At 40.9% G+C, this 14,293-nt stretch overlaps 1 protein-coding gene across 26 annotated transcripts in view; it reads left to right on the forward strand.

Moving 5' to 3' along the window:
* The window catches only part of DLG2 (discs large MAGUK scaffold protein 2), a 1,980,468-nt gene extending 1,966,939 nt beyond the window's left edge, over positions 1 to 13,529 (forward strand). For all 26 annotated transcript variants that reach the window (XM_032852928.1, XM_032852923.1, XM_032852924.1 and 23 more), the window contains 5 exons: positions 265 to 366; positions 2,623 to 2,795; positions 4,881 to 4,990; positions 10,061 to 10,152; positions 12,118 to 13,529. In XM_032852928.1, the coding sequence (XP_032708819.1) occupies positions 265 to 366; positions 2,623 to 2,795; positions 4,881 to 4,990; positions 10,061 to 10,152; positions 12,118 to 12,224 (584 nt within the window). In that variant the 3' untranslated portion in view covers positions 12,225 to 13,529. The remainder of the gene's footprint in view (positions 1 to 264; positions 367 to 2,622; positions 2,796 to 4,880; positions 4,991 to 10,060; positions 10,153 to 12,117) is intronic.
* The last annotated feature ends 764 nt before the right edge of the window (positions 13,530 to 14,293 follow it).

Here is a 14,293-nt window from a genome sequence, read left to right on the forward strand (position 1 = left end):
GCAGAACCCCTCCAAACGTTTCTTTCCATTGACAGATACTGCAGTTGCTTTTCCCTATTGCTAAATTCCAGAAAGTAGGCACAACCAGCACACCGAGTGTTAAACACCAATTTCTCCTGCCAGAACGCACGGGCAACTTACACAATGATGTAAAGCCCTCAGCGGTTCTGTTTGGTAATTTCACCTTAAGACTCAGCGGGGCAGAGCAGTCGTGCGGTCCTGTGCTCGTCATTCCCCCTCACTTGCATCTTCTCCTCTCTGCAGTAAACTATACCCGGCCGGTGATTATCCTGGGCCCCATGAAAGATCGGATCAATGATGACTTGATATCCGAATTCCCCGACAAGTTTGGCTCCTGTGTGCCTCGTAAGTATCGTTTCTCTTCTTGTGGCAAGAAAGGCTCTCCCGCTTTGAGACAAGAAAGTGTAAATCTGTTCCTCAGTGGCATCTTCAGTGATTCAAATACGATCAGTTACCTTTTATCTGAACATCTTTTTGTTTAATCTGAGCATCCTATTTCCTTTTCTCTGCTTAACACTTTTCATCCGTGCTGTTGCCTATTCCCTATTTAGTGAGTATAAGATGTCCTCCAAACTGCCTGTGGTCCCCCAGAAGGCAGGAGGACTCTTTTCATCCTGTAACTCCCATGGCCTTTAAAAGAGCATAGAATTATTGATAGGCATTAGAATGTTCTTATAAACTGATAGAAATCTCACTGAAGCTTCTTCTCCCATAGAATAAGAGAGATCAGAGACAAAGCCATGTATTAAAATCATCTCAGGATGGCTTAGGGCCATGTGTCAATCCCAAAACAAAACAGCCTTTTCCATGGCTGATAACAGTGCTAGAATATGAGAGGATGAAGACAAGAAGTCGTGTAAAACTTTCATCTACCTTCTAGGCCATCACAGATTTTAGTCTGCGTTCTTGCCCTGATGGAGGATCACGGGTCTCCTGGTCCCACTAAGTGTAGCCCCCTAAGAGTCTGTCTGCTCTGCCTGCCCTGCACACCGCACCCTCCCATTCACCCCTACTCCCATGGCATCACATAAAAGTACGGAGAGGCCTTCTGCTGTGTGTGTGTGTGTGTGTGTGTGTGTGTTTAAACAGAGAAAGGAATTTCAATGTGTTAGATAACTGAGCTCTTAAACCTATCCCAACAAATGTTTCTTCCTCTCTGTGCATCTTTGAAGCTTCATGCTTTGAAGTGTCTCATACATTTCAGCACTACAGATGTCATCCAGAATAACTAAGAATAGTGGGAATCTCTTGGAACTAGGGTGATTGCTGTATCTCAAGAAATTGTTCCCAGCAAGGACTCTGGGAAGAGATCCTGCCAAAGAGCCTATCTTGAGAAAGAGACCAGACAGAAATGATCAGGTCAAACCCTACTCCATTCATAGCAGCTTCCTGTGCATCCCTCCACCTTAGAAAGAAAAAGCCCAGACAGTCCTTAATGACCACTCCCACTTTCCCCTCCACCTGGCACTTTTTCTTTTGTTTTAATTATTAGCACTGTTTTATGATGCTCAATATATGTTCATTGTACAAAACCTAGAAAATGCAAAAAAAATGTTAAGCAAGAAAAATAAAAATATACAGACTTTCAGAGTATCCAGAGATAACACCAATTGTTAATATTTTCATAGATTTTCACCTTTTTCTTCTTTCTATGCATGCATTCTCTCCTCTGATTGGGTACATATTAGATATATACAGTTTCTTTGGCTTAACATTATTTAAAGTTTTATGTAAATATTTTAAATGATTATTATGTCATAATCATTCCTCATTTATGGGTATTTGGGTTGTCTCTCCTTTTCACTCTTATGAATTATAATTAAAGTATAATTATAATTATGTGATAGTTATTTATAATTTATAAATTAATATATTGAACATCTTTAAGGATAAAACTTTATCTGAAGCTTTGATAATTTTTTAAGATAGATTCCTAGGAAGAAAATAGCTGAGTCAAAGATTGAAAAGAGTTGAACATCTTTTATTTATACTGATAGGTTTGTTTTCCCTTTTCTTCCTACTAAGAACTTCAGTTACCTCTAACCATGATTAGAGTTAATGACTTTATGATCTCCTATTATATCTTTCAAATCCCTAAATATATTTTTATTGTTTGTCCAGTTTTTCTCTCCTGGATATATGACAAATTTTCCTGCTTTTTTGCTTGTCCCATAATTTTTTATGGTGAGACTACATTTTTGAGAGTCTGGATTCGGTTATCTTTCTTTGTAGAATATTGTGTTTTTGTTCTGGCTGTTCATAACTTACTGGCAAATCACCTTCTTCAGTTCTAGACCCTCCACTTGGAAATGGAGGTGGAATGAATGGAGAGTTCCCCTTGTGTGCATCTCCAGTCTCAAGGTCACAGCCCTGTGCTGTCTGTCTTGTCTACCTTCTGATGCCTGACAGTAGCTACTCCATACACTTTGTCTAGTTTTGTAGTTGCTTACAATGGGAGGCTAACTAGTACCTGTCATTACATCAGGGTCCTCCATATTACATATTTTGTATATCTATGTGGAGGGTATGGTGAAGAGAAGAGGTATAAATGCTGTTTATGAATATAAATTACCTTAATTTTATTATTTTTGTTTTATAAAGATACTACGAGGCCAAAGCGTGACTATGAGGTAGATGGCAGAGACTACCACTTTGTCATTTCCAGAGAACAAATGGAGAAAGATATCCAAGAGCACAAGTTTATAGAAGCTGGCCAGTACAATGACAACTTATATGGAACCAGTGTGCAGTCTGTGAGATTCGTAGCAGAAAGGGTATGTCCGCCAATCATCTTACACCTCCCTTAAAGAAGGCTCCCGGGTGGCAAACTGCATCTTTGGTCATTACTCTTCCCTAATTGCAGTTGTAAATTTTGATTAAATATTCCTTTTAAGACCTCTAAGCGGAGAATGACTTTAGAGCAAGGTCATTAATCTTTGTTCCAATCTCAATAAGGTATGCTGACTGACTTGTGGGGAGGAGGGGGTTATAAACCGAAAGGCAAATAACAGCTTGAAGTTTATGGAGATTCACTTTGTCCTTGACGTACTTATCGTCGGCCCCAGTAAACAACATTGAATGTGTTAAGGAAGCTTTAGTACTCTTGGTTGTTTAAATCAGGGTCCTCAATTCCTTTTGTTAGCAGGAGTTTCATTTCATTTCCCTGAACACGTGGGGCCCTCAGGACCCGCCTGGGGGAGGGGTAAGTAGATGAAGAGGGCTAGGGCCTAGCTTCCAGCTGGCAGAAATTCCAACTGAGAGGAGGTGTGAATACCACCATTCCCTTCCCATTGTTAATTTCAAGGCCATGCAAGGGAAGAGAATGTTCAAGAGAGAACAGGATAGGAAGACACTTGAGTGTGGCTCTAAAATCTGCTTATAGAGAGATCCTAATCTCCTGTCAACACAGATGATCAGTTTCATGAGAGAAAAGAGTTAAGAACCAATCCTGTTTGTTATATAATTAATACTTGTTGGGTTGATTTTATGTGATTTGACATAGCCTTTTCATGTACTGGTAAAAAATTAAACAAGAAATTTTAAGGGCTATCTGAGAATAGAGTAAGCTGCATCTCTTCCTTTCTCTCAAAAGTTAGGTTTTTTAAGCTCTATCATGTTGTTTCTAATCAGATTCCTGAATGCTTTTGTCTGTTCTCCCCTTTGAACGTGTAAATATGACCTCTTTTAACTTGAAATGTTCTGGGCAGTGAATAATTGAACAGCATTTAGACATTTTGTTTAACTGTTGCATTTCACAGAGAGCAAACTTGGAATTTATTGCTTAAGTGATACAGGGTTTGAACCATCTTAGTATATTTCTCCTATAAGAGCTCAAGTATTCACTAGTCTCTTTGTTTTCACATGAGTATTCACAGAAAGTTTTTAATCCCCTACTGTTGATTTAGGACTGTTCCTATCTGCACAATATCCTTTTTCTCTTCTTTTTTTAAAGTTCTTTGGGCCGCCGGGTAAGGAGGCCATTTCTCTCCAGGAGTTAGAATATGATGTTTGCCAAATGTATCTACTTTTCCCAAAATACTTTATAAAGCAACTCCTTGCTCTGAGCACGCATTGCAGTGGAACCCCAGTTAAATGAGGCATGCGTGCTACCTGCAATAGGGTTTTCATGTAACAAACAAGAAATTTAAGGATGTAATAGTGAAGGTAACTCTTTGTGTCCGTCCTCAGCTGTACTAGACTGAGCATACCCAGGCAGGATACAAGAAGCGCTCAGCAAATATGTGTGGGATTGTTCCAAATTCACATGCTTACTGTTCCTCCAGATTTAACATCGGTCAGGATAAGAGAGTGAGGTATCTACTTATTCCAGCCAACGGTTCTGTCAGTACTCAAGACTTGACTTTGAGTTTTTCTGGCACTGAGACTTTGGGCAAGTTACTTATGATTTCTAAGCTTTAGTCGTATTTTCTGTAAAATGTGGCTGGTAATACCTCCCTCATAGATTTGGGGATTTCTTGTTGATGGTTATCTTGATGGTTTATGAGAGCTTCATGAGTGGACACAATCACATTACATAAGGCTACATACCTTCTTTGTACAAAAGATCAGGTATTTATCTAAGAAACTTAAGCTGAGGTGACACCTGTGAAATCTCTGTGGCCATGGCAGGCACTTCCTAAGGGACTTGTAGAAGCATTCAGTGAGGACCCTGAATATCAGCCTTTATTTGAGCTGATATTTATCAGCTTTGCAAAGATCTTTTTTCAGCCTTTAGAGATTCAGTATCCCTTACATTCCTTGAAAACATACTCACTTTTTGTTTTGTTGTTGGTTTATTTTGGTTGGATTATTATCCCTCTTTCTGGATTAACTCCATATTTTTCTTCTCTTTCTACCAGGGCAAACACTGTATACTTGACGTGTCAGGAAATGCTATCAAACGGTTACAAGTTGCCCAGCTCTATCCCATTGCCATCTTCATTAAGCCCAAATCTCTGGAACCTTTGATGTAAGTGGAGGGCACGGGAGACCGTCACCTACAGCCTGTTCCATGCGACACAGCAGATTGCTGACAGCTCTTGGTCATAAGTGCTTAGAAGTCAGAAGTGCTATTGTTGATTTTTTTTAAAGCAGTTCCGTTTTGAAAAAAAATATGTGGAAGTGTTTTTGAACCAGTAGAGGCATAATGTCAGTATTCCCCTAACATGTCTTCACTAATGTTTCTTGATTTTAATGTTCATTTCACAAGTTGGTGTGTGTGTGTGATATTTCTTTTGTTTCATTTTGTTGTTATGAAGGTAAGTTGGTTTGTTTTGGCTTTCAAATGGTAGGAAGCAATCATCTTTGCCTGTCTCTTTCTTCTGAAAGCAGTTCATTAGTAAATCTTTTTAAACATGTGGGTTTTTCTAGAGGGAGAAGACAATGTTTTAGACTCTTTCTATTGATATTTCATTTAGTTCTAGCATAGAATTCTTCTGTTCCTTAATGAAAACCTCCTGTATGTAGACCACTATCCTTAAAAAGGGAGTTTTCTTAGTGACACAGCAGGAACACATTTATAACTTAAACCAATAGCTCCATACTGGTTCACATTTATGAATAAGGCAAAAATGTGTGACTCAGATTTTTTTGTGTGTGGTTTTTATTTTTCAGAGGACTGGCAAAAAGCTTTCTTTAAAAGCCACTAAATAAATCGGGCAAATATTCCCAGATAGACTAGAAAGTAACATATTTTCAGTGGCAATTTGTTAGAAATTGTTGGCACTGCTTTCTAGACAACTCCCATACAAATGTGAGGCTGCCGTAGCCAGAAAGCAGGGACTTGAAAATTGGTTGGGCTAGGTTTGGTTTTTCCCTTTCCTTTTCCCTTTTGCTTCTTCTGATCAGTTAATGTCACGTCAGACAAGTTGCTTGACCTCTCTGAGATGTAGTTCCTCTCCTGTAAACTAGGCACATTAATAATACATACCTCACAACTGGTATAAAGGTTAAACATGAACATGAATACGAAGCCCTCCATAGGGTCTTTAGCATATAGCAAGCACTCCATAAACAGTAGCTGCTCTAACTGTGAAATTTTCAAGTTACTTCATTGTAAAAGGAATAAAACTATTTTGTCATCATAAAACACATAAACTACCTTTCCAAGAAGTCACAAGAGATAATGCTGGTGTGTGTGCTGGCAAGAGCTTTGCTCAAATGTGCCTCCATTGGGCCTCGAGATCTTAGAGTGTTTGACAGGATTCAGAAGTGAGCCACAGAGTCCTAGAAAACAGTGCATGTGGAAAAAAACAAAAAAACAAAAAAACAAAAAAAAAAAGGAAATTACTTAGTCCCAGAAGTGAAACAATTACTTGCAGAAGGTATCAGCCAACTGTTCCACATCTCATCCCGGAGTAAAGAAACAGCAAACTACAGAAGCTGCAACTACAGCCTAAGAGAATTAAGTTAAATCCACTGTCTCTGGGGAAGTTGCCAGAGAGGTGTCTTAAAAGCAGAATACGTTCCCATAAATAAAAGATGGACAAAGGTTCTTACCACGGGTCACGGACAGTACCTTCTGCCCCGAGAATTTAGGTGTTAACTTATAACGTCCAGAGCTTTGCCCAGAGTTGGCACATGGAAAAATATGTGTTGATGTTAAAATACTGGTTCTGGGTAGTATTATGCCTGATAGCACTCTTGAAATCTCTCCTCATCTAGGATACAATAATTTAAGCAACCACACATTTCATTATGTGAAAGTGATTTATAATCTGTAAAGAGCCTCATAAATATTATTAACAATGCTAACATTAGGAAGAAGAAGAGAAAAATGGCCCTCACCTCCTGGCCACAGGACCTTAAAGGCCCATTTCAGAAAATTGAAGGTAACTTTTCACGTCATAAATATGCAGTGGGATAAATGGCTTCCCAGGGCGGTGAGGCCTGAGGGAGAAACAGCAGTTGCACGTTTGCCTCCATGTGACATTGGGGAGACATTCCCATCTGGTGCTCGGTAGGAGAAGGTCTCCTTCCATCCACAACTATGAGATGACTTATTCAGTTTTGCCTTTGGGCACTATCACAGCCACTTATCGCCAAGGAAAATTAAACATACCAATGGCTGGATTCCACAATGAGGACCGTGAATCTGAAATAATTTGCTGCAGCCATATTCTTGAGTCTCAAGTGCAGTAACGGTGACATTCAAACTGATGGGATCTTATTATGAAAGGCTGGATGTTTACTTTCCAGCTGCCTCTTTTCCAAGGGTTTTACTTCAGGGGAAAAGCAGCCATGGTTTGCCCATACCCCGGGGAGGAGTGAATGCTAGGTCAGCCGGAACAAAGGCATGGCAGCTGTCGCATGTAGGCATTGATACATCATGACACACAGTATTTCTCAAGTGCATCATCTACATCAAACCACAGAGCTTATTAGCACATACATAGCTGACTCTTCAGGGAAGCATAAAAATCAAGGCTCTGGAGGAAAAAGATGTTCTTTTTATAGTGTGCCACCACGTGACCACTGTGCCTCACCCCACCCCATGGCAGTGGGAAGCTTTCCCGTGTCTCTTTACCTTGCCAGCCCCAGTCTGCTTTTACCTTCTTGCTCCCATGGTGGCCCATGTTTTCTTCTGTCTTCAACTGTATCATAATTATGTTGATTTGTCAACATAAATGATTCATTCATTCATTTACTCATTCAACAAAGAAGTCTTGAGCCAGGCTCCATGACACACACTGAAGAACAGATCCTGGTCTCCGCCCTCAGTGAACTCACAGATTATGCACGGAGATAAGGAATATAATAGATGAGGTGCTAGAGGGTAAAAATGGAAATTCAGTGATGGATACAGTAAGTGCAAAGAGAATTCAGAGAACGCAGGCTAGCATGAGCCAGCAATGTCAAAGAAGATCCCGAGCCACATGGTTTCCTGACATCTGGAGCAAAATCCTGTCTTTCTATGAAAAATATCCCTGGATTTAGCCCAGCGTCTTCCGGACCCAAGGGTGACATCCACTCACAGCTTCTAGGACTAGTGCTGTTTGGGAGGAGAATCGCAGATACCATCCCTCAGGACAAGATGAGTTTATCTCAACATCAAGAGTTCAGAAAATTCCTATTTTTTTTTTTTCTGTTGCAGCCATCAGATCCTGTCAAGAATCATGTTAATGTCTCACTTCGGTTTTTTTAATTTTTTTCCCAAATAAGGCCCTTGGGAAAGTCTCGGTATAATACAAAGTCTGTTTGACTAAAAGTTGGTTTTAAAAGAACCCCAAAACTTTGAATCTGACTTCAGATTTTCTCTTTTAGCTTCTCAAGTCCCTTTATTACTTCAGGACACAGTGACATGTCCCAGACCCCAGTCTCTGGCTCCCTCAGGGGCACGCAAGGGCAGCAATGCTTTCAGTATTCCACGTGCCCCTGTGATGCATCCCAGTTGGCCAACCAAAGTACCTCTGCCCTTGGCTAGGCTTTTATCAGCCCGGAACAGCCACACTGTTGTTCAGAAGATGATCAGAGACAAGCATTGTCAGTCTTTGACTAATAAAATGTCTTTGATGGAAAAAAAAAATGGGAAGACAATATAATTTTAAGAAGTACAGTTTGTTTGGTAGGCAAAAATTTTTTACCACCTAGAGGACATGGGAAGATAAAGCTGCCACTGGTTAGGAATCAGTAGATTGGGTTATTTTCCATTTCCTTCCCACTCAGTTTGTCCTTGAGGTTGGATTTAAATATTCTTACAGTGATTAAGCAGCATTTACATACAGCAAGAGTTGACAGACTAAGAGAAAGAAAGGGACAGAGAGAGAGAAAATCCCAGGCATAATTCCTTTATCGCCCATTCTCCTATCAGAACAAAACCAAGTCAACATTGGAGACTCTTACCAAGACCCTCTATCCTTGTTTGCTATGGAGGTTAATGCTTATAATCTGTTTGGAAGTGTTTTGATCCCAGCGTGTGTGATTGTTTCATTCTCTCTGTGTCCATTTATTCACGCCTCCCTCAGCTAGTCCTCCTAATGCCGTTTGATTATAAAAGCAGATGAAGTTGAGGACGCTTGGGTGGCTCAGTTGGTTAAACATCCAACTCTTGGTTTCTGCTCAGGTCAAGATCTCAGGGTCAGGTGATGGCTCTGCGCTCAGCAGGAAGTCTGCTGCCCCTCCCCCTGCTCGCTCTCTCTCTCTCTCTCCCTCCCTCTCTCAAATAAGTCTTAAAAAAAAAAAAAAAAAAAAAAAAAACCATGGTGTTCAGGGCTCTTGTTGCAGTAGATATGCCTCGCCCTTTGCAGAAGTTGAGCCAGGAGAGCCGCAGAAGACCCCTTCCACCTGAAAGATACAATGTCTAAGGGGCCTGTCACATTTTCTCTGATTCTCGGGAAGCCCTTTCTGTTTCTCCACTCCACACGCTTCCTGCTACACCCTGAAGATGAACAGCAGCCCATGGGGAAAATGGGGAGCAGAGCACTCAAAGGTTCCCGGGAGGGCAGGCCCTGCCGACAGTCAAGTCTAGTTCTCTCAGATGTGATGAAATACAGACTGCGATGATGTCCCCTCCCTTCTCACCATCTCCTCTCGCCACCTCAGACCACCCCTAGAAGATTTCATTTGAGATTTCATCCCATGTTTAAGAGAGGTCGAGCCAGTCTAGGACAAAGTCCAAGGAAGGGTAACCAGAAAGGTTAGCATTTGGAAATCACATCCATTGAGAGAAGAGATGAAGAAAGTGGGACAGTTTATTCTGAAAAAGTGGTAGCCTCAAGGGATATATGAGCACTTGATTTAATGACCCCAGTGCCTGTCATGGAGGGAAGGGGTTTAGTCCTCCTCTGTGTGACTGCAGAGGACGGCACAGAGGCCAGTGACTGGAAGTCATAAAGGGACACATTCAGCCTCTGTGAAACCAAGAGGCTGCCCTTTGAGAGGGGGAGCCCTCTCCAGCAAAGAAGAGTCCCAAATAAGGACTAGGAAGCTGCTAGTAAGATTACACTGTGCTTCCTGCAGGATTCATTTTTGCCACACATTTTAATTTTTCAGGATTTGGCACATTCCTGTGTGCTCTAATACCAAACCCTTATTTTCCCAGGGAGATGAATAAGCGTCTAACAGAGGAACAAGCCAAGAAAACCTATGATCGTGCAATTAAGCTAGAACAAGAATTTGGAGAATATTTTACAGGTAAGTTCATATACCTTTATACTGTGAGAAAGGATTGACTGTCTGCCCTTCGGTATTAGAGAGCGCTCCAGGCCTAGTATACCTGGGCCCTAAAAATGTCCCACTGAGAAACCCTAATTTCCCTCTGCTTTACCTATCTGATCCAGAACTCTGGGTTCCATCTACTCTGGATTCACAGGCAGCTAACTCTGGGTTCCCACTGGCCCTGTGCTAAAGCATGAGCCACAGATGGCACTGAGATGTCTCCTGCTCTCAAGCTCTCAGATGGGGCACCTGGTGGCTCAGTAGGTTAAGCATATAACTCTTGATTTCGGCTCAGGTCAAATCTCTGGGTCCTGGGATTGGGCTCTATGCGGGGCATGGAGCCCGCTTGGAAATCCCTTTGCTCCTCCCCCTTTTCTCCCTCCCTTAGAGAAGGAGAAGGAGGAGAAAGAAGATTTTAGGCATTAAGCTATCTTTCTGATATCATCAGAAAACTTGAAAAAGAAACCTTTAGAGCTCAATTAGGGAACTTCCAAAGCGCTACCTCTACTGAGATGCAGTCTCAGGGCTCCCTTCTCAGCCTCAATGACGGGCAGGTCTGCGTCCCGTTAGCAGCAGTTGAACGAGCTGTTGAACATCTGTTTTTATTGATTCCATGTCAAGTCCCAGGGCAAAACTTTGCTTTTCTTTTTGAATATTTCCTTGGAAACATGAAGTTTGGGGAATAGAGGAAGATTTTCTGACACCGGGTATCCTTGATTCTCTATTCTTAACGATGTTCATGAAACACAGATCAAATCCAAAGAGTGATCAAACTGTGTGGAAATTGCCTTACAACAAATGGTTTAAAAACAAGAAATTTCCTTCTGAATTTCCTTATGAGAAGTTAGATGCTTTACCGTTTTTCTTACTCAGAATATGAAAATGCCAATGGCTTAGCAATCTGCAAATATTTTGAACCAGGTAATCTTGAGTAAAATTTCAATCAAAAACAAAGGTATGAGTCATGTTTTATCCTGAAAGAACATCCAGGTATAAACATCAAATCACAGTCATGCACCTTTTGACTGGTGGCTCACACTCAGAGATAAATTCTCAAGGTTGTTCTTGAAGATCTAAACTATGTTTCAGTAGCAATTCATTGTTATTCCCTAATGTCCTATAGATAATACTGGCATGTGTTGGAGAGCTCTCTGTAAGCTAACTTTAGTTCAGAGGAGGTTATGAAATACGCTTAAATCTGCTTCAGATGACTTGGCATTCTAGGTAATTCATGGGTTAGCTGTTTGTTTATATTTCCTCTTATTTATATAAGTTTCTTGTAAGTAGCTGTCATAAGGCATTCTCACTATGAGCAGCCCTGGTATGGCAAAATATCAACTTACCAGATGACTTGGAGAATGAGTGGGGTCTCCTATTAAGGGTTTAGGGGTTGGAGGGGTTAACTCAAGTTGCCTCCATAACCTTATTATTTCCCTGTGTCAAAAACGTCTAAATTTCTGCGTCTGCCAAGGTAAATAGAGTATATAGAATAAAAGGCCAGCTTTCTTTGATAAGCAGAGAGATCTCATTCTGAAAATTGATCCATGCCTAGCCCAGAGTAGGCACCCATGAAATTTATTTATTTTTTTGTTTTTTTGTTTTGTTTTGTTTTGTTTTTTGGCATCCATGAAATTTAAATACATAAATGATTCATTGTCCAGAACCACAGACAGACATGTAGAAGGTAGAAAGACTGTGGTGCATTTGTTACCTGATCCAGGACATGCATTGAAAGCTTTTTTTTTTTTTTTTTCTTTTACTCACTGACGTGACCTTGCTTAAGTAAATTTCCCACTTTTCCTTCCTTACTAATGAAAAGTCATACAAAGCTTCCATATGAGTTCATCTGTCACTGGTTTGGGCTTCTGCTGTGTGATTGATGGGTGTTCTTCACCAGGCAGGGAATGATTCCTAACCGTGGCGTGTTGGCTCTTGTTCTAGCTATTGTCCAAGGAGACACCTTAGAAGATATATATAATCAATGCAAGCTTGTTATTGAAGAGCAGTCTGGGCCTTTCATCTGGATTCCCTCAAAGGAGAAGTTATAAATTAGCTACTGCACCTCCGACAATGACAGAAGAGCATTTAGAAGAAAAAAATATATATAATATACTACTTGGAGGCTTTTATGTTTTTGTTGCATTTATGTTTTTGCAGTCAATGTGAATTCTTATGAATGTACAACACAAACTGTGTGAAGCCATGAAGGAAACGGAGGGGCCACAGGGTGGGACAGAAAAGACTTTGCAGTATGCAGGAAGGCTTTGGTTTGCTCAAAGTGCCAGGTGTAGGGATGAACCTCTGATGGGCTTTCTGCCCAAGAGATGGGCAGCCTCCTCACCCCAGCAGATGTCCAGAGCTGATTTAGCCGCTGAGCTCTCTGTGTCTTTTGCTTTAAAGAAAAGTTGTCAGCACTTGAACTTCACCAACCTTCCCATTACCCACATCTGTAATTGGTACACTTCGAATTTTATAACTATGCACACTCTTTGATTTCTTAACGAGCAAAAGAAAGAAACAAGGAAAAAGGAAAGGAGTCCCTTTGGAGACGGCATAATATCAGGGAAGGATAAGTGTGTAGTTTCTTTGACTGGCATCTACAAAGACGAGCGTTTCATAAAATTCACAAGTGTATGGAGGACTGACCTCACTGAGAGGAGGGGATTCACTGAGGGTAGCTTTATGATTGTTTATTGTCTATTTTGCCATTTATAAACTGAAAGAAGGCACTAAAGATGAGAATAATTTATACAATAAAAATATATTAAATGTATAGAAATGAATTTCTATAGGTTAAAAAAGTTTTGTGAAATATTTTGTAATGACTAATTGAGAGACTAAATGTATGCACTATCAGCAGATGATCAAATTCAAGAACTGAAAGTTGCACTCTCCCTTTTGTTGCCAATGATCCATTAAGAGCATCTGAGTTCCTACCAAAGTCTGATAAAGACTTCTCCCTCACTTACCTCCCATGATCTCCCTTCCATATTAGTAACACACTCTCATGGAGCACATCCCTTAATGAGTTGCCCTTGTGGGTATTTTTGGAAGACTTTTGGTTAATGCATTTTTAAGCTGATGGCTTTCAGAGACAAACTCATTCAAATGATCTAAAGGGAAGTTTTTGCTTTTATCTTGTTAAACAACCTGGGCCTGCCATGCAAATAGTTGAATAATTTTGTTCCTAGTTACTTACATGCAATTCTCAAAGGATCATTTAGTATTTTGACCAACCATGAGTAATTAGGACTTTCTTTTTGTCTGTTTCACAAGTAACTGAGGGTTTTGTGACAGCCAGAAATGGTATCGAGCCATGGAGAGATCTGTCCCAAGAAGCACTGTTCCTTTGAGGAAGAGAGAAGTATCTGGTTGGGGGGGTGAGGGGTGCAGACTTTGTTTCTGTGTACAGGGCAAAGAGAACCACAGGGAAAGATAATTAACAACTTTGAGCTCAACCAATTGAACTGCCTTTCTTGGGGGCTGCACCTGGACCAAGTTTATTTTTTAGCAATTATAATAATGATGATTTAAAAAACCTCCCAAAGCCTATATCCCACTTTCGAGCTGATGATGACATCAGCGTTGCTTGTGCCCACGGTGTTTAGAGAGAGACTTTTCGGTGATCTCAATAACCACTCAACTCTGGGTTCTATGCCTGCCCAGACTAAGCCCCATCGCCTTATTTCTGGGGTACATCCAGACCTGGCAGGGATTCTGCCACACTGTGCAGCAAACCAGCATGCAGGCTGGGATGGGAGAGCGAGAGATAGAGCCATCAGCAGTGATGGGGCTTCTTCCCAGTAAGAACATCGGAGCTCAGAATGAGGGTCTCTTTCCAAAACCAAGTGTTGTTCATCTTACGCTAAGCTAACTACCACCGTCTGCCTCGCTGCAGTCACCAAAACAAACACAGAAATGCAAAATTATTCATCTACCTATAGTCTTGAGGCTGCCTTTGCCAACGGAAGGGCTAGCAATGCATTTTCCCTCTGATGAAAGTTAAATCTGGGGGGACTTCCTCAGAATGCTCAAAACGTTAAAGGTATGTCCGTGGCTGCAATTCGCCAGTTTCAGGTCAAGGCCTACTTTCATCAATATTGCTGCCAGAAGTTTT

The sequence above is a fragment of the Lontra canadensis genome, unplaced genomic scaffold (genome assembly GCF_010015895.1).
Source record: "Lontra canadensis isolate GAN:19392208 unplaced genomic scaffold, GSC_riverotter_1.0 scaffold7, whole genome shotgun sequence".
Classification (NCBI taxonomy): domain Eukaryota; kingdom Metazoa; phylum Chordata; class Mammalia; order Carnivora; family Mustelidae; genus Lontra; species Lontra canadensis.